Below are 25,940 nucleotides of genomic sequence, written 5' to 3'. Positions count from 1 at the left end.
TTTTTTTCAATTTGTAAATATACTAAATGATACCTGCTTTCGTCTTGGTTATTAAATATAAAATCAATATAAAGTGTACAAACATAGCTAATTCTAGTAGATATACCGCGAAGACGTATTTTTATACCATAATCTGTTGTATTAAACATTATTTCTACCATACATTCAGATAGAAAAGAATTATAAATTTTTAAAAAAATTCGTATATTCTATAAATCTTGTAAAAAAATCATGGTAACTTAAAAGTATGTATACGCTTGTTTTTAGTACTTTAAAGCTTTTATCAAAGATATAAGTGAAACAAGGAGATATAGTATTTGGACAAGGATCTGTTATAAAGTTAATATCACGCAATTTGAGGTGTCCCACCATAAGAATGGGTTTAAAGTATAAATAGATCTTAAAAAAATTTTAAATTATTTTATATTTTGTAAAAATATAAGAATTAAAACAGATGTAAACGTATCAAAAATATTAAAAAAATATATTATTGAATAGTAGCATTGTAATTTATAAAATTAGTGAAATATTTGAGCTTTAATTTTTTTACCACTTTTGAATAGAAAAAAATTTTATATATTTGTTTTGGGTTCCGACGTTTTTTCAAAAAATTTTTATAAACGCTTATTGAGCGTAATGTAAAATAAACGTCTTAAAGACATTATACTCACAAAATCCATAGTTATATTTTTAAGTATATTTTTTTTCCTATTTCGTAAAAATTATTTCCTTGCGGCTTTTTTTGTTTCTTTGTCTGCAATTACACTAAAAAATTATGTAAATACATTTTATTAACACTGCAATTAAAATCTTTTATAATTTTTTCAAGCCTTCCATTTCAGAGATCAAAAATTTACTTATAAGCATCTTTTGAATCTGTTAAAATGGTGCAACCTATTTAATTAGCTTAGTTTACAGATACAAAATTTTTTGTTATATTACTTATATATCTTTATTATTATATTTTTTTAATTTTTTAAAAAAATAACAATTATTTCTTTACACATTTGTAAAGTATATTGAAAACGGAAAATTTTGCTGTGCAATCAACATTTTTTTATTTTTACACTTAAAATATGCAGTTTATACTTGTTGGTAAATTTTCTAACAAAATTATTTAAATTTTACCCATGGATTTAAGCACTGGCATCAACTCAGAAAATTTTAAAACTAAAGAAATTTGCCTTGCTCCAATGCTTGATGTCACAACTGCCAACTTCAGGCGATTCGTAAGATTAACGTCGGAGCATACAATATTATTTACAGAGTTAATAGTTGCAAATACTGTAATTCATATCGACAAAGAAAAGCTTATTGAAAGACTTGGTGATATCGATGAACGAACAGTTGTACAAATCGGCGGTTCGGACGTAAACGAAATTGTAAATGCGATTTGTGTTTTAAAAGACGTGGGGTGTAAACATTTTAATCTGAATGTAGGATGCCCAAGCACAAGAGTGCAGAAAGGATGTTTTGGCGCAGTACTTATGAAAAATAAAGAATTAATATCAGAAATTATTAATTCTGTGTATAAAAAGTGTGATATAGTACTTTCGTTAAAAATACGTACAGGAGTAGATAACTATGATACATACGAATTTTTTCGTGATTTTGTCCATTTTTTAGTGAAAAATACACCAGTAAAAAAGTTTTACGTACACGCTAGAAAATGTTGGTTGCTAGGGTTATCCCCCAAGCAGAATAGAAATATTCCACCTCTTAATTATAGCTTTGTCTACAAAATTAAAGAAGAATTTCCGCATGTTTTATTTATACTCAACGGTGGATTAAAAAAAATAGCAGATTTTAATAAATTATTTTGTAATAATAATTTAACTTTAGATGGAATAATGATTGGTAGAGAAGCTATTAAAAATATTTTAGTGTTTAGATCCTTTGAAAATTATTTACATGAGTCATCACAAGATACTATTTTTTCAGTAGTAAAAAAATATTTAAATAAGTTTGAATTATCTAAACCTATAACATTTAGAATTTTAAATCCTTTACAAAACATTTTACATGGACAAAAGGGTACAAAGAAATGGAAAATATTTTTAAACGAGTCAGTTCATAAAAAAAAACTGACTGTATCAGATTTTATAGACGAGATTGAATCATTGGGATTATCAGACATTTAGCTTCTAGAGAATACAGTTTATATTTGAAATAAAAGTATTAATTTATAATTTATTAGTCAATAAAATTATGTGACAATTATATTAATTTATTTAATTAAAATATCTAATATACTTTACTTAAAATTTTTACAAAATGATAGGTACGCTCTGGTAGCTCAGCGGTTTAGAGCGTCGTGCTAATAACGCGAAGGCCCTGGGTTCGATCCCCAGTCAGAGCATTTTTATAATTTTCTTTTATTTAATTCTTCCTTCACTTCTGTAAAATTTATTAAATTGTTAAACATTTCTTGTTCTTTACAAAATATCACAGAAATCATACTTTTTATCATAAATTGCATATACATAACTTTTATAATATAAAGTAATGTCATGTATAAGATAGTATTACTTACTTGTGATACCATAATATAAATTAAAAATGACCTTGAAAGTATTTCTAGTAATATTTCCACTATTATAATCTTACATTTTTTTATAACTTTTAAATATATGTATTCATGCTCGTATGTCTCAATTAAATTAAAGTCTTCGACTACTTTTTTTTTAATACATATTTCCATAAATAAAGTTACAAGAAGATAAGCATCTGATATTTGTAGTATTTCCAGTACAAACATTTTAAAATATTGATAATCCTTCAAAAGCTTTAAAATTAATAGATATAAAGGTATTCTTACAAAAGAATAAAAATATAGAAATTTGATTTTTTCGTTCGGAGTTCTTGAATTCACTAAAGGTAGTAAAATTATTAGCGAGAAGAAAAGCGAAGATTTTAAGATTGTTTCACTAAATATTTCTAGATATTTTAAAATTTCATATATTTCATTTGTACTTGCAGATCTATACATCAGTATAGATTTTCTGCAGCCAATAAATGCCGCAAAGGTGTTGTATGCGAGTGTAGAGATTAATGTTAAAAATAGCATAAAAGTTAATATTATCTTTTTTCTTCTCAAGTGTTTCTCCTGACATATAAAAGAAGTAGATCTTAGTTCTTTAGAAACTTTTTTAGTAAAATACATCAAATATGCAAGGAATATAAATACTGAAAATAAGTGAGGCAGAGGCGAGATGTACAGCTCCATTTGTTATTTGTTTTAGAAATTTATTTATAAAACTGTTTTAAAATTTCAAACATTTGACCCCAATGATTAAAAAAGATACTCGTTTTGTAGACCTGCCTCAAAATGTAAAACAGAAGTTAATAAATATACATCGTCTTTCTCATCAAGTGTACATTACACCCGAAAAAATGTCTATTCCTTCTTCTACTGAACTGTATACACAAATCATTAATTTACAAACTTCTTCCTTACAGAAAAATCTTAATTCGATAAGCAATAATTTTAATATTTTAAAAGAACTGCCGGGAAAGGTAGATATGAGTTATGTAGAGGCGCAATTGAGAGATAATATTGCAAATTTAAAAAATGAAGTAAAAACGTACAAAGAAATAGACAGGAATGTAGATTTTTGTGGTGTGCTAGAAACAACTTTTAAGATTTTAAATAAGAGATACGACGCAGTAAATAAAAAAATTTAAATAGCATAAATTTTAAAATGCTAATATTATTTTATGAAGGCAAAACATGGAAATAATTTGAATAGTGAAAATGTCAAATACATCATTTATGTATAGTATGATATTGACATATTAAACATTTTTCTAAATAAAAAAATCTTCTTATTAATTAAACCAGTGTTGCACGTTTTTTAATTTAAATATGAATTTGTTTGTTTCTTTCTAGTTTTAAATCTTTTCTGTAACCTTGTATTTTTACATTTTTTAGTATCAAATTTATATATTTTCTAGTTATATTACTTTTTAATTTGCCATCAAAATCTTTATTATTTTATTTTTATGTCTTTTAAGATTAAATTATAAATTTTAGTATATTCTTATAGCTTTAAATCCAAACAGTAGTATTACAGCATGTCTGATTATTGTTTCTTCTATTCTAATATAAGTAATATATTATTAAACCCATGTTTTGTTCATAAAATAACTATTCTTATTTTATGTTTATTACTTTCTCATAATCTTTAAATATTCCTCTAATGTTTTTTCTATTCAATAAAATATTTTTTTTACCCTAAAAATATGAGAGAAATTATTTCAATTCACATTGGACAAGCAGGTGTACAAATTGGAAATGCATGCTGGGAATTGTATTGCAAAGAACATGGTATTTTACCTGATGGTAGTCTTGATTCAATGGCTATGGAGGATGAAGGATCACAATCTTTTTTTTCACAGACATCTGCAGGTACTTATGTTCCAAGAACCTTAATGGTAGATCTTGAACCAGGTGTTATTGATTCAATTAAATCTTCTAATTATCGCAATTTATTTCATCCTGCACAGTTAATTCATGGAAAAGAAGATGCTGCAAATAATTATGCAAGGGGTCATTACACTGTTGGTAAAGAGATAGTTGATCCTGTCATGGAACAAATTCGAAGGATGGTTGATAATTGTGAAGGACTACAGGGATTTCTAATCTTTCACAGTTTTGGTGGGGGTACTGGTTCGGGATTTGGTTCTTTACTGATGGACAGGCTAGATGCAGAATTTGGTAAAAAAAGTAAACTAGAATTTTCTATTTATCCCGCTCCTGCTATTAGTACTGCGGTAGTAGAGCCTTATAATAGTGTATTAACTACACATACTACATTAGAACATAGTGATTGTTCTTTTTTAGTTGATAATGAAGCTATTTATGATATGTGTAAAAACTTAGGAATAGAAAGACCTCATTATTCTGATATTAATAGAGTGGTGGCACAAGTAGTATCTTCTATTACTGCATCTTTAAGATTTAAAGGATCTTTAAATGTTGATTTAACAGAATTTCAAACCAATCTAGTTCCTTATCCTAGAATACACTTTCCTTTAGTAGCTTATTCACCTATGCTTAGTAAAGTAAAGGCATCTCATGAAAAGTTAAGTGTACAAGAAATTACAAATGCATGTTTTGAACCACAGAATCAGATGGTAAAATGTGATACAAAAAAAGGTAAATATATGGCATGCTGTCTACTTTTTAGGGGAGATGTAAATTCTCAGGAGGCCAATAAAGCCACTGCTAATATTAAAGCTAAAAGCTCTATTAAATTTGTAGAATGGTGCCCGACAGGCTTTAAAGTGGGAATTAATAGTAGAAAACCTACTGTTTTAGAAGGACAAGCTATGGCGGAAGTGTCTAGGGCTGTATGTACACTTAGTAATACAACAGCTATTGCTGAGGCATGGAAAAGACTTAACCAGAAATTTGATCTTATGTATGCGAAAAGAGCTTTTGTTCACTGGTATGTAGGAGAAGGAATGGAAGAAGGAGAATTTAGTGAAGCTCGTGAAAATTTAGCTATGCTTGAAGATGAGTATAAACAAATATTATGTGGCGTAAATGGTGGTGATAACGAATAAATGATTAATTCAAAGTGCATCTCTTTCATATGTACATTGTTCTATTTCTTTTATGAACATATTAAATTTTATGCACTTTTTTTTAGTTTTTAAAACAAAGTGATTTATGCATTTTTTTAGTTTTTGTGACAATATAATTTTTGCATTTTTTTACTTTTTAAAATTATATTTTATGCATTTCTTTTACTTTTTAAAATTATATTTTATGTATTTCTCTGTAGCTTTTAAAACAATATAATTTTTGCATTTCTCTGTAGCTCTAATCATTTCTTTTACCCTTTATTCTTTAACTACAAATACATAATAATTTATGCATACTTTTTTATTTCCCTTATTTATGAATTTTGAAGAATACACTCTTGAAGAACTTAAAGGGGTACTTGCAAATTTCACAGAAGGATCAGATCAAGACTACAAAGAAGATATTATTCTTAATGAAATTAATAATTCAAAATCTACTATAAAAAAAGAAATAAATTCTAACAAAAATATAATAAATTTATTAAAAGAATTAAGCATGAAAATAGAAAACATGAAAAAAGAAAATGAAAAAATGGGATTAGAAGAATGTTCAAAATGTATAAAATTACTTAGTAAAATACAAAATGATATACATTTGATTAAATCAAAAGAATTAAAGATACAAAAAAAAACAAAAGGAGTTAAGATGGCCCTTGTTATTAGTACATTATTATATGTATTTAATTATTTATTAAAAAAAATGTATTTGTAAACTTTTAATTTATGCAAATGTGATAAAATAAAAAGTAAAAAATTGTGCATAAAATAGTTATGAGGTCATTTTCCATGTCAAAATTTTTTCGTACAAAATATGTTTGTAAAATTAGATAAGTAAGCATAACTATTGGTCTAAAAAAAGCATATCTGTACAATACAATATAAATAGGAAGATGGATAAATGATAATAGAACAATAAAAAGAATTGTGTAATAAGAATAACGATTAATAAAAATATAAATAAATAATGAAAATATAAAATAAAACATAAGTAATCCACTGTGTATTACAACCAAATCTAATATTATGTTATCATATTTAATTAATATTGCTATGGAAATTAATATAAAAAAAGAAAAATATGTTAATATAACTTGTAATATTGTAATGTCATCTGTATTAACTTTTAAAAAAAGAAATGAATTCGTGTATGGCTTAATGAGTTTATAAAAATCGTACTTTTTTGATCTATAAGCTCTGACTACCATATGGGCCAAAATTAATTTATCTTTAAAAATTTTATAAAATTGATATGTTTTACATCACACAAATATTAAATAGATTAGTAATGATAAATTTTATTTATATTTAATAAATTATTTATAAAAAAATGCAAATATAATAAATCTTTTTATTAAAAAAAACAACTAGTAAATTTAACAAAAGTAATATATTAACATAAATGAAAAAAACAATAAATGTTATTGTTGGTAATAACAAGGACTTATTTAATAATTATTATTAATATAACAGACATGTCAAAGCCAGCAACCCAATACTGCTGTTTGACATGTCTACATCTTTACTATCATACAGTTATAGTTAAAGATATAATAGTTCTAATAAAATTTTATTTAGAAATTTCCACATGACTTATTTAATTAAAATACACTAGATTAAAATTTAAAAATTAGTAAATATCAAAACTACTGAGTATATAAAAATATAATGATTTGTAAACTTTCATATATAAATGTGTCAAAGATAACTTATTGAAATCTATTTAAAAACCTATTTTATAAATAGCTATGGTATTATATTTTATTAATCATTTAAATACTTTTTAGTGTTGTTATCAAAATTAAGAGTTATTTAATAATAAAGGTTATTTAAAAAAAGACTAAAAAATAAAAGTTTTAGTAAATATGAAATTATAAACAAGTAAAAAATGTAACTTTAAGTACTTGTGGTAACACGTTTAAATTTGAAATTTGTATAAGAAAAAAAGTAAATTTTTTATAATAAATACGCACTTTTTTTACAATAAAAAATAGGTTTTTTAAGCTAATAATAAAATTACTATTTATATTACATCTATTTTGTATTAACAGTAAAATATCTTTTTATAAAACAAGATCTATTAATATAAATTTTAAAACACTTTTTATTTATTTTTATACTTTATCTGCTACTTTATAAATATCAAATGTACATAAAAATTATGTTTATTTAATTTGTAATTTCTTTATGATTAATTAATATAAGCAAATAAATAATAAATATTAAGTTTCATTGTCTTTAAATATAATTAATTGAAAGGTATTGTAAGATTTTGACAATAAAAAGATTAGTTATTTATGGTTAGCTTTACAACTGTTGACATGTACGTATAATTATTATATTATTTGAAAACAAAAGTATTTATAAATAATTTTAAAACTTTTTAAAAAAATGCTTATATTTTTGTATACATCAAGCCTATAAGACTTACATATTAATATTCTCGTTTAATTGATAAAAAGAGTGTAAAAATATTATTACAATACAAAAGGTTAATGTTCTAAAATATTCATTTTATATTTGATTAAATACATATATAGCAGTTATAAAAATATAGTAGTTAACTATCTAATTTATTTAACATATATTAAAAATAAACAAACATAATTTTCTAAAAGTTTCTCACGTTTTTAATTAAAATACATTTGTTCCTTATTTATGCATTGCATAAAAATAAATTCTCCTTTTGTTTTTTTATTTGAAACAAGTTTAAATAAACTCACCCTTTATTTTTATGGTAGTAAGACAATCAGGAGAACCTCGTAGATCACAATTAAATGCAGTAAAAATATCCTCTCCAAATAAATCATCACTTGTTGAAGATTATTACAAGACACTATGCTTATATTCCATATCAATTAATAAAAATACATCATATATGTTAGGTATAGCTTTTGTAGTGGGGTGTTTATTCCCACAGATACTTATTGCAGATGGCTTATCTTTATGGATTAATGGACAGTTTTCATTATCACCTCTTCTTATTAAAGGAGTTATACAAACACTAGCTCTATTAGCTTTTTCTATATGCATGGGATACTTTGTTCAATATTTACTCTGTAAACTTGACGATACAACACTTTCTTCTTATATTTACGCTACATTTATTAGTACAGTTCATATACCTGTTTTTATAATTTTGGCCGGTTTCTTTATTTCATTGTCAAGTTTAATTTATCTTTTATATTCATCCTTGACAATGTATATAGCAAATAATATTTTTTTAAGAGATCATCAGTTTCCTGACAGTAGATCACAATTCATTTATAGTTTTATTACGCTAGTATGCTTTGCAATATTCTTTGCAGGAATTATGGCAAACATTTAATAAATTTATTAAAAACTAATTAATTATTTAAAGAAGTATATTTATTAAAAAACATATTTTATAAAATTCTTTAAATAAGTGTATATGGCAGTGAAAAACTTTTTAGCATACACAAGCAAGGAGGGTGCTTTGTCATCTTTTACTTCTTCTTTCTTGTTTATTGTTAGACAAACCATCTCATCAGATATAGAAGCATTCTTAAATTTAATCTGCGGTTCTTTCATAAAGTCAAAAAAATCAACAATATAAATGTTTTTAATACGTTTCACATTAACATCTCCTATGGTGCAGTGGTAGCATGCTAGTCTGTCACGCTGGTGGCCCGGGTTCGAGTCCCGGTGGGAGAGCTTTTTATACAATTTTATAAACTAATTTTTTATTGAAGAATAAAATCAACGAAATCACGTAAATTAATCCCGTCATTAGAATCAAATGGTAGTAGTTTAAGTAAAATATTCATTTCTTCATCATTAAATTTATCTCCCATGCTAAAATATTTTATAATTTCCTGTTTTAGAATATATTGAGAATTGAACAAAGAAAGCAAATGTGTTAATTTTTGTTTGTTCATTGAAAGGGGTGCATAAACAAAAAACATAAATTTATTTACACTAAGGCATTTCTGTATGTATAAAATATTAACGAAAAATATATTGAATGTAAGTTTTACTGGTTGATAAAAATAAATTAATTTTGTAAAAGTAATCTATTTATTGTAAAATACATGTGCATCCTTAATTGTGTTTCTCGAATATTTCACAAATTGTAATAAAAATACAAATAATTTCATCATTAATTTTTTCTAAGTTATATGCTTTCTTTATATCATTTGCCAGAGACATCAATTCTCTGTAACAATTAATTAACTCATCATATTTTACATGTGTAAAATTTAAATCTTTTTTAACATTATTAATTTCTTGTATATCGGTAAGTAAATTATCATAACTTATATTTTTAATTGATAAATTAACATCACAATCTCTGATTTTATTTCTAATTAAATCTTTAAAAGTAAAAATATTATCTTTTTTAGTAGAACTGAAATCTGAAATTTTATTATTGCAATTTACATTTGTAGAAGACAGGTTATTTTGCATTCTCATATTTAAAATGTTATGTATATCAAGAATGCTAAATCCCTCAGCATTTGCGTATGTAGAGCCTTTATTAACAATATTACCTATATAAAGAATAATACCTAATAATTCATTCAAAAACATGCTCGTTTTGATGTCTCTAAAAAATCCAATAAATGCTAATAAATAATTAAAATTAAAATTTCTAATTAATATATCTAACTTAATTTTTAGAAGATTTTCTTTAACATCTAGGAATCGATCTCCACACTCTTTAAAAAAGAGTACGTACTTATCAGTCGAATTAGAAATCATAATATTATCCATTTCTTGACAAGTAGGAAAATATAAAAGTAGTTGATTAACCAAATTTTCATTAATGTAAGTAGTATCATTATTGTAAATTTTCTGTAAAACATCTTTATAATCTTCTTTTACTCTTGATAAAGCAATATTTAGAGCATAACTTTTTTTAGGATCCATTATGACTTCTTTTATAGATCCTTTTTCAACTACCGTAGTCTTCTTTATTTCTTTTTTTACAATAAAATAGTCTAAATCTTCCTTAGAAAATTTAGATTTAAAACTATCTACATTTATATTTTCAAAAACAGTATTAACTTTGTGCATTTTAGTCCATTTAATATTTAAATAAGCAACACTAGGCTCTTTTTTCTTGAAAATAAATTTTTTCTTCAAAGTTTTTTTCTCATCCAAACTAGTATCAGGTTTTGTCAGAACAGGTACAGTAGGTTTACTTTCATTAACCAATAATTGCTCTTCTGTATCGGATTTTTTTGTTTCAATACTAGAATTTTGACAAATATTAAGCTCGGTTATTTTAACAGGTTCAGGTGTAGTAGATTTTCTTATAACAGAAACCTCCAGCCCCTTTTCTGTCCGAATAAATAGTGTATCTAGCAAGATTTTTTCAAGATTATTTAAATTCTCTTTTTCTAAAGAAATATTTGAAGCATAAATTCTATTATTTTTTATATATTCAAAAATTCTATTAAATTTACTTTGTTGTATTTTAGAAACAAACTCATCTGGAAGTTTATGCAAAAATTTATAAATTAACATTTGGCATAAACAATCTCCGTCAAAGAAAAAATCAAAAGTTTTTACTAAATCAAGAACTTCCCATTTTTCATATTCACAAGCCTTTTCTATAAGTAGTTTTATATCAAATTCCAAATCATATGTTTTTATCAACCTATATACAAGATCTATTGCCAAACATGTCTTTTCTTTATCAGAATTTTGAATAACATTTTTTAAGATTTCTCTACCATTATGATTGCAAAATATTGTATAAAGTGTCTTTGTAGTGAGTGAAATAGATAATGACAGTAAAGATATGTAAGAATTGCTATTATTTAAATATTTTGGAATATGACTTTTTCTTTCTTCTAATGATTGTATAGATATTATTGTTTTAATTTTCTTTTTAAGATCTAAATTGATGCTTAGTTTTTGATGTTTATTGTCCTCTATATTAAGAGATTTTAGAACATCAATGAATTGTGTATTTAAATTATCTAGGGACTTATTGGACATGGGTAGAAATATAAAAATATTGAATTTAACTAAAACTTAAAATAATATATTGAGAGTATAAATTTATAAAGTATAGTATCATATTTAAAAAAATAATATTTGTTTTAGAATGATACACTTTTTAATTGGTATAATAGACATAGGCAGCACGGGTACAAGATTTAATATTTTTAAATATTCAAAAGACAAAGAACTAATCCAATACCAAAAGTATGAAGTACAAGGTGGTCTACATAAAATGAATTTTTATAATATAAAAAAGAGCATTATTTCTCTTATAGATCAGGTACCAAATTTTGTGTATAATATACCTATTGGGGTATATTGCACTGCAGGATTTAGACATCCGTTAAATTTCAAAAAGTTATTTTATGTTGTAAAGCTTTTAAAAAAGTATAATATAAAAGAATATGGTATTTTAAGTGGCAAATATGAAGGATTTTTAGGCTATCAAGCTCTTAAATACATTTTGAAAACACCAAATTTTACATTAATAGACATGGGAGGTAAAAGTACACAAGTTGTTTCAAAAGGATTTTACAAAAGTTATAATTTAGGCTTTACAAATATCAAAAAAATAAGTAAAATTAAGAACATTGTGCCTATAGAAGATAACAAGCCTATTTATATTAGCTCAAAATTTACAAAAGATAAATTTATAAATATTAACAGTATAAAAAATAAATATTTAAGAATTTTTTTAGAACGCCTTGGAATTAAACAACAATTACGTGGTATTGAAGTTAATTGGACTTTGGGAATGTCTTTGAGATATCTTAATAATATTTCAGACAATTAAATAAATAAACGGTTGATTTTTTTTAAAACTTGGTTTAATTAATAACTATTTATTTTTTTATAAATTGTTCATTATCTTAATTTTATAAGTACAGTTTAAATCACATCTACATATTTTTAACTTTATATATAAATAATTTCTAAATTAAAAGAACTATTTAACAATAAAATTTAAACCCCCTTATGTCAGAAAGTAAATTAAAAGATATTAAGATAATATTAAATAATATTGTTTCCATTATTGTTTATTCTCTAGATTTAACCCCCATAAAGTTATGCTTTACATATCTTGAAAATATAGGAAAAGGAACATTTGGTATTGTAATAAAAGTCAAAGATGTTTCAAATAATAAGATTTACGCTTTAAAAAAGGTTTATCAGGATCCAAAAATTCGTAATCGAGAGCTAGATATACTTAAACAGACCTCACATAGAAACATAGTAAAATTACATTTCTACAATTATGAAAATGAATCAACCGATGGTAAAATACTTAATTTGTTTTTAGATTATTATCCTTATGATTTTGAAACACTTATACGACAAAAGAAGACATTTTCCTCCGCAACAATAAAAAATTGGGCAGGTCAACTTATTTCGGCTTTAGAATACCTCCACAACAAAGGTATCTGTCATAGAGATATTAAACCAGCAAATGTCTTAGTAGATTCATCTTTAGATAAACTTGTTGTTTGCGATATGGGTAGTGCTAAGCATCTTAAAAGTGGTCAAAAGAATATTGCTTATATATCTAGTAGGTGTTATAGAAGCCCAGAAAATATTTTAGAACACAGAAATTATAATTTTAAAATTGATATTTGGAGTGCAGGATGTTTTCTCGTACAATTACACACTGGAAAAGTACTTTTCAGAGGTAATTCAAATCAAAATATGTTAACTTTGATTCTTAAAGCTGTTTCTGTAACTGAGGCTGATTTGTTAGAAATGGGCTGTAAGCATAAAGTTTCAAATCATGGAGGCATTAAAGAATATTTGAAAGATTATGTGGATGATCATGTGCTTTTAAATCTTTATGATCATATGTTGGTATTTAATCCACGTAAAAGATCTAGTGCAAAAGAACTTTTAAATTTGATAATTTAATAAATATATTTATTGTATGAAATATATAAAATTAATTTTGATTTTTAATTAAAAAAGTATAAATTTAACCATTTATTCAACTGTTACTGACTTTGCTAAATTTCTAGGAAAATCTGGATTAAATCCTCTTAAAACTGCCAAATGATAAGATAACAATTGAACAGGGATAACTGTTAAAATACCTTGTAGGCAATCAATCGTATCAGGAACAATAAAAACTTTTTCTGATGTAAATGAATCTGCTATGCTTTCAGATGCTATAATCAAGGGCTTTCCATTTCTTGCAGTAATTTGATGTATCACATTAGATGTTTTATCATAATTCTTATCATTAGTAACGAACAAAAGAATATTTAACTTGTCATCAACCAGTGCAATAGGACCATGCTTAAGTTCGCCAGCCATTATCCCCTCAGAGTGGATGTATGTTATTTCTTTAATTTTTAAAGCGCCTTCCATGCAAATTGGATACTGATAGCCTCTACCAATTAGTACCAGCGAATTAATATCAGAAATGGATTTAGCATATTCTTTAATATCATCATTTAATGTAAGTACTTGAGAAATCTTGTGAGTAATATTTCTCAACTCATTAATAATTACTTTCCGTCTTTCTAATTTAATTAAACTATCTTGGCTAATTTGTATTGCAATAAGTATTAGTGCAATAAACTGGCTCGTATACGCTTTTGTACTTGCTACTCCTATTTCGGGCCCCGCATTTATATGAACACCGCAGTGTGTTTCGCGTGAAATCGTACTACCAACAATATTCGTTACACCGACAGTTAGAGCCCCTTGTTTTATACAGTATCTTAATGCCATTACACTATCCGCTGTTTCTCCACTCTGAGAAATAAAGAAGACACAATCATTTCTATTTATTGGCGGACATCTATCTAAAAAATCGCTCGCAATTTCAATATTAATCGGTAGTTCAATTAATTCTTCAAAAAGGCTTTTTACGCTCAATGCTGCGTGATAACTTGTTCCACAGGCTACAAAAATAAATCTACTACACTTTTTTAGAATATTTACATATTCTTTTATTCCACCCAAATTAACAGTTGATTCTTCAAAGTTAACTCTTCCTCTCATTGTATTTATAACCGATTCTTTCTGTTCATTTATTTCTTTAATCATAAAATGCTCATAATTACCTTTCATTATTGCATTAAGCTCTGTTTCTATTGTCTTAACCTCTCTCTTGTCTCCTAAAGTGTCTTGATTTTTAGAATTAGGTCGGTGTATTATTAAATTGCCCGCAAAAATATGACAAATATCATTGTCCTCTAAATATATAACTTTATTCGTATGTTCAATAAGCGCCGAAGCATCAGAAGATAAAAAAACTTCTAATTCGTCGTTATCTGCTGCGTGTAACGTACATCGATCTACCCCTTTTCTTAAATCATCAATTAAATTGACATTAATTGTATTCGCTGATGTTAGTATCGGTGAAGTTGTAGCAGACATTAAAGGAGATGCTGGTTCATCATCGGTAATATTCCCATAACTTACATTAAAAAAATCAAGAGACATTTTATCGGCACCTTTAAGACCTATTAAAAGCGGAGAGCTCACTCGTACAGCTACCATTTCATTCGGGAAAATTGGCGAAATAAAAACAAACGAAAACGCTCCGTCACATCTTTTAATAACTTTTTTAATAATATCAACAAACTTAGGTTGATTGTTTTTCTTAATTTCCTCATTGTAGAAATAAAGCGCCAGCTTAACTGCAACTTCTGTATCAGTGTCACTTTTAAAAACATACTTTCTCTTTTCTAAAAAAGCTTTAAGTGTTTTATAGTTGGTAATAATACCATTGTGAACAACTAAAAATTTACCATCTGGATCAGATTTAAGTGGATGGCAGTTAGCAACACTAGGTTTACCATGTGTAGCCCATCTTGTGTGGGCTATACCCACGTGATTAAAAAGTAACCTGTCCATGTCAACTATTTTTTGTTGATTAGTCATTTCTTCAAGTTTTTCTACTTTACCGACTTCTTTAAACAACACGTAGTTTTTATTATCATTTCCTTGTAAACAGAACCCGGCAGAATCATATCCCCTGTATTCAATTCTTTTTAGTCCGTTAATTAAAATTTTCGAAATCTGATTTTTTGTCTTTTCAGTTAAAAAATTTGCGTATCCAAATATTCCACACATGTTTGATATAAATATATTTGTTTTATATTTTTTTTGTATTAGAATAAACCAATTAAAAAAATTTAGAAAAAAACTAATAAATAAAAATTTTATATTTTTTTAATGAGTCTATTAAGTGATTTCTCTAGAAGTTAGCTTTAAAAAAACAAAAATACGGTAAATTTGTACAACGAAAAATATTGGCTTTATTTTAAAACCAAAATTGTTATATTAATATTCCTAACAAAAAGAGAGTCTTTAATTTATAGATATATTATTCTTATTTTAATAAATTTGATCTTTGTTGTTTTTGTTTTAAATTAGATGTAAATATTACAGACTTTTATATAAGTACACAATTTATACCAAGGTTACCAAGACAACTAAACTTATGCTTTTATAAATATTTTATATCAAATATATGGTAAGAATAAAAATTGTTTCTTATTTAAGGTGAGCTTTCATGTAGTGATAAATAAAATATATAGTCTAAATTTTGTATCATTTTATATATATAACAAAGTAAAGTTTTACAAAAACAAAAATACACCCTGTGCGGGACTCGAACCCGCGGCCCTTAGGTTAAAAGCCTAATGCTCTACCACTGAGCTAACAGGGCTTGAAATTTTTCGGGTGTTTTGATACTCTCTATTTTTAATTGCGGTAATTTTTTAATTCCATTGTTAAAATTAATAATTTATTAATTAAGTCATTGTAACATTACAACTAATTACCTTATTATAACCTTGATACAAAATGCATGCAACTATGTTTAAATTAGTTATAAAATTAAAAATTTTTTATTTAAAAAATCAGTTTTCTTATGTATATGCATTTCCAATAACTTCCACTTTTACAATAAAAATTTGAATTAAAAGTTCCAAAAAATTGTAAAAATATTTCATTAAAAAATAAATTTATTAAAATGTCAAATCTATCCAACATTTTTCTAGCATATACACTCTTACTTGCCATTTTTAAATTGATTATAAATCCATAATACAGTAAAGATCTGTATAATTCCTATAATTACATTAGCAGATATCATAAATATCATTGTAATCTCCAGTCTCTCAGAATTGTTAGTTGTAATATTTTCTGATAAAATTTCCAATATTCCATGTATTACATCCACCCTTTTATTTAATAAATCTACTCGACTTTTAATATCCAAATATTTTCTACATGTTTCATAAACAGAAGAAAATGCAGGATAGTCCCACACAAATTCAGGTTCATCTAAAATATTAGATACAAGATTTAAACTAAAGCGTAATTTATTTAATTTACCTATTATTTTAAGTAACTGTTTACGTGTTTTACTAACTTTACCTTCTTTTTCTACTTCCTCAGGTAAATCTTTAACAAGTTCAATTGTATAATCTACCAAATTTTCAAAAAAGTCTAATTTTACACTCTGTGCAATCGCAATTGATATAACCATCTTTGTAAAATAATTTTCACTATTAAGATAAATAACATCATTTATAATAAATGGATCTTCTGTTATTCCATATCTAAATGATTCTATTTCAACATTAGAAGGGACATATTTATTGATTTCGAATTTTTCAATAAGATTTAAAATCTTTGATTCTTCGTTCTCGTCCATCCCCCAACACACTAAAACACCGTAATCATAAAAAAAGCAGTCATGTGATTTATCATCAAATTTAAATGATGCATATAAACACTCTCCAAAATATACAGAAACTTTACTGGCAAAATCTGATTTCTTTAGGAATTTACTAAGGCCTTTGAGATTGAAATTTTCTGCTGTACAGTAAGACGTCACACGGTACAAATCAATTTCCGGTAATACGTTTTCTTTAGGAGAATAATCTGGTTCAATTTTTAGTGCATATGCATCCTTTAATGCTCTAAGTTCAATTCTGCTTTGTTTTTTTGTTCCGTATAGTTGTTCGTTATTTATGTCAGTTAGATATATACGCTGCTTCGTTTTATCTTTTTCGTTCATTTATGGGGTATAAAAGTTAAAAATATAAAGGATTTAAGGAGAGTAAATTTCTAATAAATAATTGTAATCTAGCGGTAGTTAATTTTTTAAATAAAAGTTGTCTTATTTAAAATTAAATACATCTTAATATTATTAAAAAGTTATATCAATTATCATTTTACATATTGCTGTAACGTGTTGTGTTCTTTTTGCAAATGTTATATGCTAATTATTATATCTATAATTGTTTGCCAATAAAAATTTAAAATTCCTTTTTGCAAATTTTTTATGCAAATAATTCTTAATTTGTAATTGTCTACCAAAAATAAATTAAAATATTTTTAAATATCAGATAAAATATACATAATTTGCTTTAAATTTAAAGTTATGTAATAGTTCGCCTAACTTGTGTTCTGCTTTAATTAATTATCTTATTGATATTTCTGCTATTAATACTAGTTGATATTTTTGCTTTAAATAATAGTTGATATTTCTGCTATTAATAATGGTTGAAATTTCTGCTTTAAATAATAGTTGATAATTCTGCTATTTGGTAATAGTGCAAAATATCTTTTTACAAACATCTTTTAATTTTTTATCCCTTAATGTCAATTAACATTAACTGCAAAAAGAAATGGCATCCAAGCAGATATGAGACACAAAAAGAGATAACAAAAATAAATATTCAATCTAAAAAGACAGCAGATTATTACAAAAACAAGCATAGTGAGCATGTAAGATCTACTTTAAATGCCAGTGATAGTGAAAGAATGTCATGGATGTTTGATGATGTATGAATAGTTATTTTTATTTATTAATGCTTGCATAAATAAAAATGTTTTTTAGGCTTTGAACAAACAAACTTTAAATAAATTCATGTGACAATCGTATATCAAATTTCTCAATTGTTGCTACTTACTTTTAATTCTATAAATTAATTATTAACTTGTAACTATTATTTATTACCCTTTAATATGACAACTGAAATTAATAAAAAAATAAAACAAAGATCAAAGGAAATACGTAACAATATTAAAAACTCCAAAGGCATTATTCTTAATAACATTATTTTAAATGATGATTTTACCGAAATATATAACAGATGTTGTGAAAATATCTTAGGATACAGAAAAGTGCCTTTAGGTGTATCACATACACCAATTAAAATAAATAATTTAGATTTTTATATACCAATATGTACATTTGAAGGTGCTCTTGTTGCTTCAATGTGTCGTGGAATTAAATTAATTAATAAATGTAATGGAGTAAACGGTTATGTTGAGAATCTAGGTATAACACGCAGTATAGCAGTTGAGTTTTCTAATTTTAAATCAGCTATACTTTTTTATAGGTGGCTAAAAGTTAAAGAAAACTTAGAATTTTTAAAACAAGCAGGGGAGAAAGGTAGTAGATTTTGTAAAATAAAGAGTATTGAAAGTAAGAATTTATTTGGAAGTACAGTTTTTATAAAAATAACAGCCTATACTGGAGACGCAATGGGAATGAATATGATTACTAAGGCAGCCAATCAGATTTTTCGTTCCATTAGTGATATTTTTACTGATTCAGAGCTAATAACCTTAAGTGCGAATATTTGCACCGATAAAAAGTGGTCAGTGGAAAATTACGCGAATGGTAGGGGTAAAAGGGTTTTTCTAAATATTAGAATTAGTGAAAAAGATCTGTTAGATGTAATGAAAGTTAATATAGATGATTTATTAAAATTGTATAATACAAAAATAGTATTAGGAGGAAGTATAATTTTGGGCGGATTTAATTGTCAAGCTTCAAATTATGTAGCAGCTACATTTCTGGCTTTTAATCAAGATCTCGGGCATGTACTTGAATCATCAAACTGTATTTTGGATATGAAAAGAGTCGGTGATACATTATTAGAAATTAATCTATTAATGCCTTCTCTTATAGTAGGTACAGTAGGAGGAGGTACACACCTAGAACCTGCATGTGCATTTTTTAAGCAATTTGACGGATTAGAGCCTTTGACTAATGATCCACGTGACTTAAGCACCTCTGCTAATTATTTGGCTTTAGTAATAGCAGCAGCTGTTTTGGCCGGAGAAATTTCAGGAATGTGTGCTTTAACTAATAATACACTAATTGATGCACATATGAGGTTAAATAGGAAGCAATGAATATTATTAAATGTATTCTATAATTTATAAAAAATTTTAAGTTTAATTTTTATTAATAAAATTAACAGTAAACAGTAATTTAAAATTTTAATAGAAAAAAATAAATATTATTTACATCGTGCATTATAAAACATAATTAGTTACTATTACTTATATCTGTAAATTATTTTTTTAAATAAGCAATAATATAATATTTTATTATAACTCATTTATTTTGCCCCTTATATTTATGCATGATAGTAATTAACAGAAATACAAAAGATATTCACAACAGATATAAAATGCCTCCATTAGTAATAAAATACGAGGGTAAAAATACAGGAATAAAAACAGTACTTGTAAACCTTGATGATATTTCGAAGTCACTTAGTAGAAAATCTGAACATATTCTTAAATACATCTCATATTCTCTTTCTCTACAAACTAAGAGTAACAATAAATATATTATTAGTGGTAGACATGAACAACCACTTTTACAGAATATTTTGTATGATTTTATTGATCACTTCGTTTTATGTTATAATTGTGAGAATCCCGAGACATTTTTTATTCTTCAGCCTGCTCTTAAAATTGAATGTCTTGCATGCGGTAGTAAATCAAGTGTTTATGAGCATAAATTAAATGCAGAAATAAGTAAAAATATTACACCACCTACGACGATATACACAGAGTTTATATCTACAGAAGAGGAATGTGATAAGATACTTACCACAGAGGAACTATATAATGAATGCAAAAATAAAGGATTTAGTGATGAGGAGATAATTATGAAGATTTTAAAAGACTCAGAAGATATCTATGATAAATTAAATTTTATTATTAAGAAAATCCCTATAAAAGTATTATTAGGAGTATATGAGTCTTATGTCGAGACTTATAAAAAATATGAAAAAATTGGACAATTTATTGATCATCTGTTGCAACAAGGAGTAAAAAAGAATGAAATAAATAAATTTTATACAAGACCACAGTCAGGAAAAAAGAGAAGCGTAGAATTTAAAAAGGAGATAAATAAATATTTTAGCTAAATTATTTTTAAGTAAGATTTTGTTTATCTAATATGCTATGCAAGAATTTAAAAGCTTTGAAGCATTAATAAGAAAAATGTGTATATTTAAAATTATGAATAAAAACGGATCTATTTTTTTTAAAAAGAGCTTTTATAATATTTTAATCTGTGTAAATGAAATAATTGTATTAATGTTACATTTAGAACATAACATTTGTTTTTTAAATGAGTTAAACTTTTTTATCTCAACTATTTTAGCTTTAGCTTTTGTGAGTGATATATTTGTACCATATAAATCCCTACATTTACTATTCTAACTATTTTTTTGTAAAGTTTTAGATGATAATATTCTATTATTCTTTAAAATTATTTTTTTCTTTACCGTTAAAATGTCTAAAAATAGATCTCTGGGAAAACAGCGCTTAGATAAATATTATAATCTAGCTAAAGAAAAGGGATACAGAGCAAGATCGGCATTTAAATTGCTTCAACTTAATAAAAAATACGGCTTTCTTAAAGATGCTAAAATTTTAATAGATTTATGTGCGGCACCAGGTGGGTGGCTACAAGTAGCAGCGCAAGAAATGCCTAGGCCTCGTAAAATTATTGGTATAGATCTGGACCCTATTAAATACATAGGGGACGTAGAAACTTTTGTCTGTGACATTACATCAGATGAGTGTAGAAAACGGCTGTATGGGATGTTAAGTGATACGGAATTTAGACAGGCAGATGTTATTCTTCATGATGGAGCACCTAACGTAGGTACATCTTGGGAGAATGATGCGTTTAACCAAAATCTTCTTGTTTTCTATTCATTACAACTGTCTTCGCTTTTTTTGCGCGAAGGCGGTACATTTGTAACAAAGATTTTTCGATCGAACGATTACGATTCACTTATTAACGTCTTGGGAAAAATGTTTAGTAAAGTTGAGGCTACTAAACCTTTAAGTTCAAGATTACAAAGTGCGGAAATATTTGTAGTGTGTCTTGGATTTAGAGGAGTTGATAATTACAGTGATGATATTTTAAATTATGAAAATATTTTTAAGACCAACGAAGACGATTTTTTAGATTACAAGTACACCAAAATTAAATTTTCCGAATTTATAAGATCATCTGACAATGATATTCTTAGTAAAATAACAGAGATTGAAAATGATTTACCAATTGAGCTTGATGAAGAATTTAAATTTTTGATTAAAGATGTAAAAATTTTATCGAAAAACGATGTAAAAAAAATTTATCAGAAAAAAAAACAAATAATAAAAGATGTTAAAAGTGGTAAACTAAAACTAAAAGAATTGGAATTTTTAACTGAAGACGAAGAAAGTGACTACGAAGAAGATTTTGAGATGGTTACTCTTACTCTAGATGAAAAAATAAAAGAAATAGATAATGAATTAAAAAAATCAAAAAAAGTTAATAGAATAGATAAAGAAGTATTGTGTGCTGTAGATACATTTTATGAAGATGATTTGTTTAAGAATATGGTTTTAAATGAAGAAGATCATCCAGTACAAACAAAAGAAATGGTCTGTGTAGATGATAATATAGATATAGAAAGTTGTTCTGATTCGTTGGATGTTAATGAAGAGGAAATGTTATGTATTGCTCGATACAAAGATAATCCAACTGAGTTTATAGAAAGTACTGTAGATAGATATTGGACAGATCCTGAAGAAAAACTACCGAATTATCTAAGAGAAGATCAGTATGCGAATGGTAGACCCTGTAAAGCAGATGAATGTAAGTTAACAAAAAAAGAAAAGGAAGCACTGTTAAGAAGAAAGACTAGGGCAGAGAGACGAGCAGAGAAATTTATGAAGGATATGATAATAGAAGAAAGTGATGAAGAGAGGATCATTGCTAAAGAAATATACAAAAAGGAATATCGAAAGACAAGAACCAAACCAAGAATTGTTTTTCCTAAAAACGGTAGATGTGGTATTCCTAGAGGCAAAGGAAGACTTATACATTTTGATAGACGATTAAAAAAAGACAAGCGAAGCAAAAAAAATAAAAAATAATTTTTTATTTTTAAATTTTTATTATAATTAAAATATTTGCCTTGCAGCTGGTCATCTGTTAAAGTAAATAGTTCATAAAATTTTGTAAAAAACTAGCCCAAATTAAAAATATTTGTCTTGTAGCTAGTCATCTGTTAAAATAAATAGTTTATAAAATTTACTAAAAAATTAGCACCAAATTAAAAATATTTGTTTTACGGTCGTTTCATCTGTTAAAGTAAAAAGTTTATAAAATTTACTAAAAAATTAGCCCCAAAATGTCAGAACTTAGTGAAAAACTAAAAGGTCTTAAATTTATGCAGAAATCTACGAAGGACACCAAACGAGAAACTGAAAAATCTTTCAGCACATTTTTTTGCAAAAACATTACATACACGTTTATTTCTAAAAAGTGATATTTTATCCCTTTTGTATGTTTACTCCTTTAAACAAAGAGACTAGTAAAAAAAGACTAAAATCTATTGTTAAGGAACGTAGAGCACTTAAAGAAACTTATTATAATTTCTTACTTGATATTAAAAAATTGGATAATATTTTTTCTGTAAAAATAGATTATGAAGAAAATTACGAGTTACTAAGTCAAATAAAAGAATATGCTTTATATAACTGCCTGTTAAAGAATATAGATATTGATATTAAAAAGTATGATATTTTTAGATACAAAAAAGTTCTATTTTTTTATATTAAAAAGACGATAGAAAATAAAGAGTTTATCAAAGCAAAGAAGTTATTAAATATTTGTAAAGAGAGAGGATATGAAAATAATGAATATTTTGATCTTTTGTACAAATTAAAAAAGTTTTATTAAATTTGTTTGTTTTTTTTCATAAATCACCAATTTATATTAAAATTTAATATAAAAAATTTTCAATTAAATTTTTATTCTAAAATTTATTTAAGATTTTGTGGCACCAAGTGTTAAGAAAATCATTCCACCTACCAAAGAGAACAAAGCAACTATCTCTCCAAATACCATAACTAAAAAGAATGATCCATTAAACTTCTTTTGCTGTGCTTTGGTTACAGATGCACAAGATGCCATTTTACCGATACAATAAGCACCAAAACAATTTCCTATTCCCTGGATAACACAAGATACAAGCATTCTAATTCCATGATCAATAGATTCTACTTCTGTAATTGTAATGTAAAAAAACATAATAATGGAAAATATTGAAGGAGCAGAAATAAAACCCATTGGCATAATTGCATGAATAAGATCTACAGAATAATCAGCAGCTTTACATACACCATTAGATCCATGTACAAGTCCAAAGGCGACACCTATCAGTGTAGGAAGCATAGCAAATATTACTGCACTGCCTTTTAACATTGTTTTGAGCGATTCTTCATTCATTAACAAGTCTTGTGTCATTTTGTGTACCCCTTAAAATTGTTTTTTTATAAATGAAACGTTTCATTGATGTTTACTTAAAAAAAGGGAAAAAATAAAAATGTGCATAAAGCACAAAAAATATTTTAAAATGAATGAGTTAACAATTACTTTTGGTTTTGTGCAATTAGGAAATCTTGATTTATAAAATATTTTTTAAATGTATTGATTCTTTCATTGTAGAAAATTGATTTAAATTTTGATTGTAGAGTAATTGAATTAAAATTGCTAGTCTTTTGGTTTATAAGCCATCTCAACTTAAATGATCAATTTTCAGTAGTTCAATGAGATATAAATTTCTATCCTTAGTACAAAAATAATCACTAACTTACTACACCATTATTAATTACATTGTTTATTTCTATTTAATTAACTTAACCTAAATAACCATTTATTTATATTATTAGTATTTAAATCTTTATTCAGTACATGAACTAACTCAACTTAAAATAATTACTCCTTTATTTTCTTGTTAAGATATTAGGTTTTATTTTTTTATCCTTTTATGGAGAAAAAGACTAAGACACTCCTTTTTACAAATATTCAAGATCCTTCATCATTCTCATCAGAAATAAAAAATACATACGACATAAAAGAAGTATATAATATTCCTAATAATAATTCTTTATTATTTGTTATATTTTACAATATTAAAGATAGTGATAAGTGTTATAAAGAATATATTAGTAAGGAATATAATGTACATTATACAATTAGTAAATATGAATTGCCAAAAGACCAAGAAAAATGTGATAAAAATAAGAATCAGAGTACTTTATTTATTACATTAAAAAATATAACAGAGTTTAATGAGTCTTTATTAAATCAGTATGGAGAAGTAAAAGACATTAGGAATGCCAATCAGAATACGAAATGTGTAGAATTTTATGATAGTAGATCTGCAGATAAGTGTTATAATGATTTAATGACTAAAGGTTATCAAGTTAAATATGTTTGGGACATGTCTACTAAGACTAAATGGGATATTATAAGGAATACAGATAATATAATAAGTCAGCAGATACAACCACAGAAAAAAAGGAAAGTAGTGGTTAATAAAAATATGTTTATAAAATTATTTGATGAATTTATAAGTGAAAATATAGAAAAAGTGTATAAAAATATTAATTAAAATAAATAATTTTTTGTTTAATTTTTGTTTTTTGAAAGATTTAACACAACTTTCTCACTAGTCGGGCAGATTTCCGTAGCCGTATTTTTTTCACATTTCCGTAGCTGTGCTTTCTCCGCACATTTCTGTGACTGTATTTTCTCCGCACATTTCCGGTTCTGTATTTTCTCCACACATTTCTGTGACTGTATTTTCTTTCAATCTTTCATAAAAAAAAATGAATAAAAATATTTATTAAAATAAATTATTTATTTTTTAACTGCCTTTAGCTGTTTCTTAGGTCTTAAATCTTTACTACCACATCCTTTCTTCCTGCAATTAGTAGCATTAACAGATAATCTAACATTGCATCTCCTACATATTAATCTCTTATTTCTTTTATTAGCTAATTCTCTATCATTTTCATCTAACATGTTTCCTCCTCCCACACATTTTAGAATAGCATTAACTTCCTGGCCATTAAAAACAGAGAGAATTGAAGTGTCTTCTAAAAATCTTGTACCACATAAAAGAGAAATATCATTAATATTTAGATTGTATTTAGTAGACAATTCTACCTTAAGATCAAAGGCAGTGTTTAAATTATAAAATGATGACTTGTTGTTAAATTTACAAATAATCGACATGAGGGTGAAAATATTTTAAAAATAATTAATA

The 25,940-nt window shown here is 25.6% G+C and overlaps 24 protein-coding genes and 3 non-coding genes across 27 annotated transcripts; 17 read left to right on the top strand and 10 right to left on the bottom strand.

Moving 5' to 3' along the window:
• Nucleotides 1-180: 180 nt before the first annotated feature.
• On the bottom strand, nt 181-372 carry AAJ76_3600041578 (hypothetical protein; the record flags this gene model as incomplete). The annotated part of the gene is made up of 1 exon (XM_024475336.1): nt 181-372. One exon carries the CDS (start codon nt 370-372, stop codon nt 181-183), a length of 192 nt encoding a protein of 63 aa, XP_024330762.1.
• Nucleotides 373-1,130: 758 nt separating this feature from the next.
• Nucleotides 1,131-2,141, top strand: AAJ76_3600040819 (trna-dihydrouridine synthase; the record flags this gene model as incomplete). The annotated part of the gene is made up of 1 exon (XM_024475335.1): nt 1,131-2,141. The coding sequence occupies one exon, from the start codon at nt 1,131-1,133 to the stop codon at nt 2,139-2,141; it is 1,011 nt and encodes a 336-aa protein (XP_024330761.1).
• A 144-nt stretch (nt 2,142-2,285) lies between these two features.
• On the top strand, nt 2,286-2,359 carry AAJ76_3600039664. Its single transcript has one exon. It is a non-coding gene; the product is annotated as a tRNA-Ile (tRNA).
• A 3-nt stretch (nt 2,360-2,362) lies between these two features.
• On the bottom strand, nt 2,363-3,226 carry AAJ76_3600038724 (hypothetical protein; the record flags this gene model as incomplete). The annotated part of the gene is made up of 1 exon (XM_024475334.1): nt 2,363-3,226. One exon carries the CDS (start codon nt 3,224-3,226, stop codon nt 2,363-2,365), a length of 864 nt encoding a protein of 287 aa, XP_024330760.1.
• A 62-nt stretch (nt 3,227-3,288) lies between these two features.
• On the top strand, nt 3,289-3,684 carry AAJ76_3600038661 (hypothetical protein; the record flags this gene model as incomplete). The annotated part of the gene is made up of 1 exon (XM_024475333.1): nt 3,289-3,684. The coding sequence occupies one exon, from the start codon at nt 3,289-3,291 to the stop codon at nt 3,682-3,684; it is 396 nt and encodes a 131-aa protein (XP_024330759.1).
• Nucleotides 3,685-4,242: 558 nt separating this feature from the next.
• AAJ76_3600037707 (tubulin alpha chain) lies at nt 4,243-5,568 on the top strand (the record flags this gene model as incomplete). Its single annotated transcript, XM_024475331.1, has 1 exon — nt 4,243-5,568. One exon carries the CDS (start codon nt 4,243-4,245, stop codon nt 5,566-5,568), a length of 1,326 nt encoding a protein of 441 aa, XP_024330758.1.
• A 337-nt stretch (nt 5,569-5,905) lies between these two features.
• AAJ76_3600036044 (hypothetical protein) lies at nt 5,906-6,301 on the top strand (the record flags this gene model as incomplete). The annotated part of the gene is made up of 1 exon (XM_024475330.1): nt 5,906-6,301. One exon carries the CDS (start codon nt 5,906-5,908, stop codon nt 6,299-6,301), a length of 396 nt encoding a protein of 131 aa, XP_024330757.1.
• A 4-nt stretch (nt 6,302-6,305) lies between these two features.
• AAJ76_3600035156 (hypothetical protein) lies at nt 6,306-6,794 on the bottom strand (the record flags this gene model as incomplete). The annotated part of the gene is made up of 1 exon (XM_024475329.1): nt 6,306-6,794. The coding sequence occupies one exon, from the start codon at nt 6,792-6,794 to the stop codon at nt 6,306-6,308; it is 489 nt and encodes a 162-aa protein (XP_024330756.1).
• Nucleotides 6,795-8,320: 1,526 nt separating this feature from the next.
• On the top strand, nt 8,321-8,914 carry AAJ76_3600033629 (hypothetical protein; the record flags this gene model as incomplete). Its single annotated transcript, XM_024475328.1, has 1 exon — nt 8,321-8,914. One exon carries the CDS (start codon nt 8,321-8,323, stop codon nt 8,912-8,914), a length of 594 nt encoding a protein of 197 aa, XP_024330755.1.
• A 276-nt stretch (nt 8,915-9,190) lies between these two features.
• AAJ76_3600032759 lies at nt 9,191-9,262 on the top strand. Its single transcript has one exon. It is a non-coding gene; the product is annotated as a tRNA-Asp (tRNA).
• A 28-nt stretch (nt 9,263-9,290) lies between these two features.
• AAJ76_3600032438 (hypothetical protein) lies at nt 9,291-9,512 on the bottom strand (the record flags this gene model as incomplete). The annotated part of the gene is made up of 1 exon (XM_024475327.1): nt 9,291-9,512. The coding sequence occupies one exon, from the start codon at nt 9,510-9,512 to the stop codon at nt 9,291-9,293; it is 222 nt and encodes a 73-aa protein (XP_024330754.1).
• Nucleotides 9,513-9,648: 136 nt separating this feature from the next.
• AAJ76_3600030397 (formin-like protein) lies at nt 9,649-11,553 on the bottom strand (the record flags this gene model as incomplete). Its single annotated transcript, XM_024475326.1, has 1 exon — nt 9,649-11,553. One exon carries the CDS (start codon nt 11,551-11,553, stop codon nt 9,649-9,651), a length of 1,905 nt encoding a protein of 634 aa, XP_024330753.1.
• A 109-nt stretch (nt 11,554-11,662) lies between these two features.
• AAJ76_3600030287 (golgi nucleoside diphosphatase) lies at nt 11,663-12,352 on the top strand (the record flags this gene model as incomplete). The annotated part of the gene is made up of 1 exon (XM_024475324.1): nt 11,663-12,352. The coding sequence occupies one exon, from the start codon at nt 11,663-11,665 to the stop codon at nt 12,350-12,352; it is 690 nt and encodes a 229-aa protein (XP_024330752.1).
• A 182-nt stretch (nt 12,353-12,534) lies between these two features.
• Nucleotides 12,535-13,455, top strand: AAJ76_3600029415 (mrk1-like ser thr protein kinase; the record flags this gene model as incomplete). The annotated part of the gene is made up of 1 exon (XM_024475323.1): nt 12,535-13,455. One exon carries the CDS (start codon nt 12,535-12,537, stop codon nt 13,453-13,455), a length of 921 nt encoding a protein of 306 aa, XP_024330751.1.
• A 72-nt stretch (nt 13,456-13,527) lies between these two features.
• On the bottom strand, nt 13,528-15,630 carry AAJ76_3600026320 (glucosamine fructose-6-phosphate aminotransferase; the record flags this gene model as incomplete). The annotated part of the gene is made up of 1 exon (XM_024475322.1): nt 13,528-15,630. One exon carries the CDS (start codon nt 15,628-15,630, stop codon nt 13,528-13,530), a length of 2,103 nt encoding a protein of 700 aa, XP_024330750.1.
• Nucleotides 15,631-16,156: 526 nt separating this feature from the next.
• AAJ76_3600025722 lies at nt 16,157-16,228 on the bottom strand. Its single transcript has one exon. It is a non-coding gene; the product is annotated as a tRNA-Lys (tRNA).
• Nucleotides 16,229-16,573: 345 nt separating this feature from the next.
• AAJ76_3600024363 (sporulation protein rmd1) lies at nt 16,574-17,587 on the bottom strand (the record flags this gene model as incomplete). Its single annotated transcript, XM_024475321.1, has 1 exon — nt 16,574-17,587. The coding sequence occupies one exon, from the start codon at nt 17,585-17,587 to the stop codon at nt 16,574-16,576; it is 1,014 nt and encodes a 337-aa protein (XP_024330749.1).
• A 584-nt stretch (nt 17,588-18,171) lies between these two features.
• Nucleotides 18,172-18,363, top strand: AAJ76_3600023778 (hypothetical protein; the record flags this gene model as incomplete). The annotated part of the gene is made up of 1 exon (XM_024475320.1): nt 18,172-18,363. One exon carries the CDS (start codon nt 18,172-18,174, stop codon nt 18,361-18,363), a length of 192 nt encoding a protein of 63 aa, XP_024330748.1.
• A 177-nt stretch (nt 18,364-18,540) lies between these two features.
• On the top strand, nt 18,541-19,719 carry AAJ76_3600023409 (3-hydroxy-3-methylglutaryl reductase; the record flags this gene model as incomplete). The annotated part of the gene is made up of 1 exon (XM_024475319.1): nt 18,541-19,719. One exon carries the CDS (start codon nt 18,541-18,543, stop codon nt 19,717-19,719), a length of 1,179 nt encoding a protein of 392 aa, XP_024330747.1.
• A 233-nt stretch (nt 19,720-19,952) lies between these two features.
• Nucleotides 19,953-20,747, top strand: AAJ76_3600021997 (eukaryotic translation initiation factor 5; the record flags this gene model as incomplete). Its single annotated transcript, XM_024475318.1, has 1 exon — nt 19,953-20,747. One exon carries the CDS (start codon nt 19,953-19,955, stop codon nt 20,745-20,747), a length of 795 nt encoding a protein of 264 aa, XP_024330746.1.
• Nucleotides 20,748-20,784: 37 nt separating this feature from the next.
• AAJ76_3600021165 (hypothetical protein) lies at nt 20,785-21,045 on the top strand (the record flags this gene model as incomplete). The annotated part of the gene is made up of 1 exon (XM_024475317.1): nt 20,785-21,045. The coding sequence occupies one exon, from the start codon at nt 20,785-20,787 to the stop codon at nt 21,043-21,045; it is 261 nt and encodes an 86-aa protein (XP_024330745.1).
• Nucleotides 21,046-21,117: 72 nt separating this feature from the next.
• AAJ76_3600020832 (rrna methyl-transferase) lies at nt 21,118-22,758 on the top strand (the record flags this gene model as incomplete). The annotated part of the gene is made up of 1 exon (XM_024475316.1): nt 21,118-22,758. The coding sequence occupies one exon, from the start codon at nt 21,118-21,120 to the stop codon at nt 22,756-22,758; it is 1,641 nt and encodes a 546-aa protein (XP_024330744.1).
• Nucleotides 22,759-23,015: 257 nt separating this feature from the next.
• Nucleotides 23,016-23,153, top strand: AAJ76_3600018934 (hypothetical protein; the record flags this gene model as incomplete). Its single annotated transcript, XM_024475315.1, has 1 exon — nt 23,016-23,153. The coding sequence occupies one exon, from the start codon at nt 23,016-23,018 to the stop codon at nt 23,151-23,153; it is 138 nt and encodes a 45-aa protein (XP_024330743.1).
• Nucleotides 23,154-23,170: 17 nt separating this feature from the next.
• Nucleotides 23,171-23,566, top strand: AAJ76_3600018779 (hypothetical protein; the record flags this gene model as incomplete). Its single annotated transcript, XM_024475314.1, has 1 exon — nt 23,171-23,566. One exon carries the CDS (start codon nt 23,171-23,173, stop codon nt 23,564-23,566), a length of 396 nt encoding a protein of 131 aa, XP_024330742.1.
• Nucleotides 23,567-23,653: 87 nt separating this feature from the next.
• AAJ76_3600017817 (vacuolar atp synthase 16kda proteolipid subunit) lies at nt 23,654-24,133 on the bottom strand (the record flags this gene model as incomplete). The annotated part of the gene is made up of 1 exon (XM_024475313.1): nt 23,654-24,133. One exon carries the CDS (start codon nt 24,131-24,133, stop codon nt 23,654-23,656), a length of 480 nt encoding a protein of 159 aa, XP_024330741.1.
• Nucleotides 24,134-24,656: 523 nt separating this feature from the next.
• On the top strand, nt 24,657-25,283 carry AAJ76_3600017293 (f0f1-type atp subunit c archaeal vacuolar-type h+- subunit k; the record flags this gene model as incomplete). The annotated part of the gene is made up of 1 exon (XM_024475312.1): nt 24,657-25,283. The coding sequence occupies one exon, from the start codon at nt 24,657-24,659 to the stop codon at nt 25,281-25,283; it is 627 nt and encodes a 208-aa protein (XP_024330740.1).
• Nucleotides 25,284-25,531: 248 nt separating this feature from the next.
• On the bottom strand, nt 25,532-25,909 carry AAJ76_3600016041 (ubiquitin l40 ribosomal protein fusion; the record flags this gene model as incomplete). Its single annotated transcript, XM_024475311.1, has 1 exon — nt 25,532-25,909. One exon carries the CDS (start codon nt 25,907-25,909, stop codon nt 25,532-25,534), a length of 378 nt encoding a protein of 125 aa, XP_024330739.1.
• Nucleotides 25,910-25,940: the final 31 nt, after the last annotated feature.

This window comes from Vairimorpha ceranae (assembly GCF_000988165.1).
Source record: "Vairimorpha ceranae strain PA08 1199 chromosome Unknown NODE_36, whole genome shotgun sequence".
Taxonomy (NCBI): Eukaryota; Fungi; Microsporidia; family Nosematidae; genus Vairimorpha; species Vairimorpha ceranae.
The sequence above is the reverse complement of the archived record's forward strand: the minus strand, read 5'-3'. Positions and strand labels throughout refer to the sequence as shown.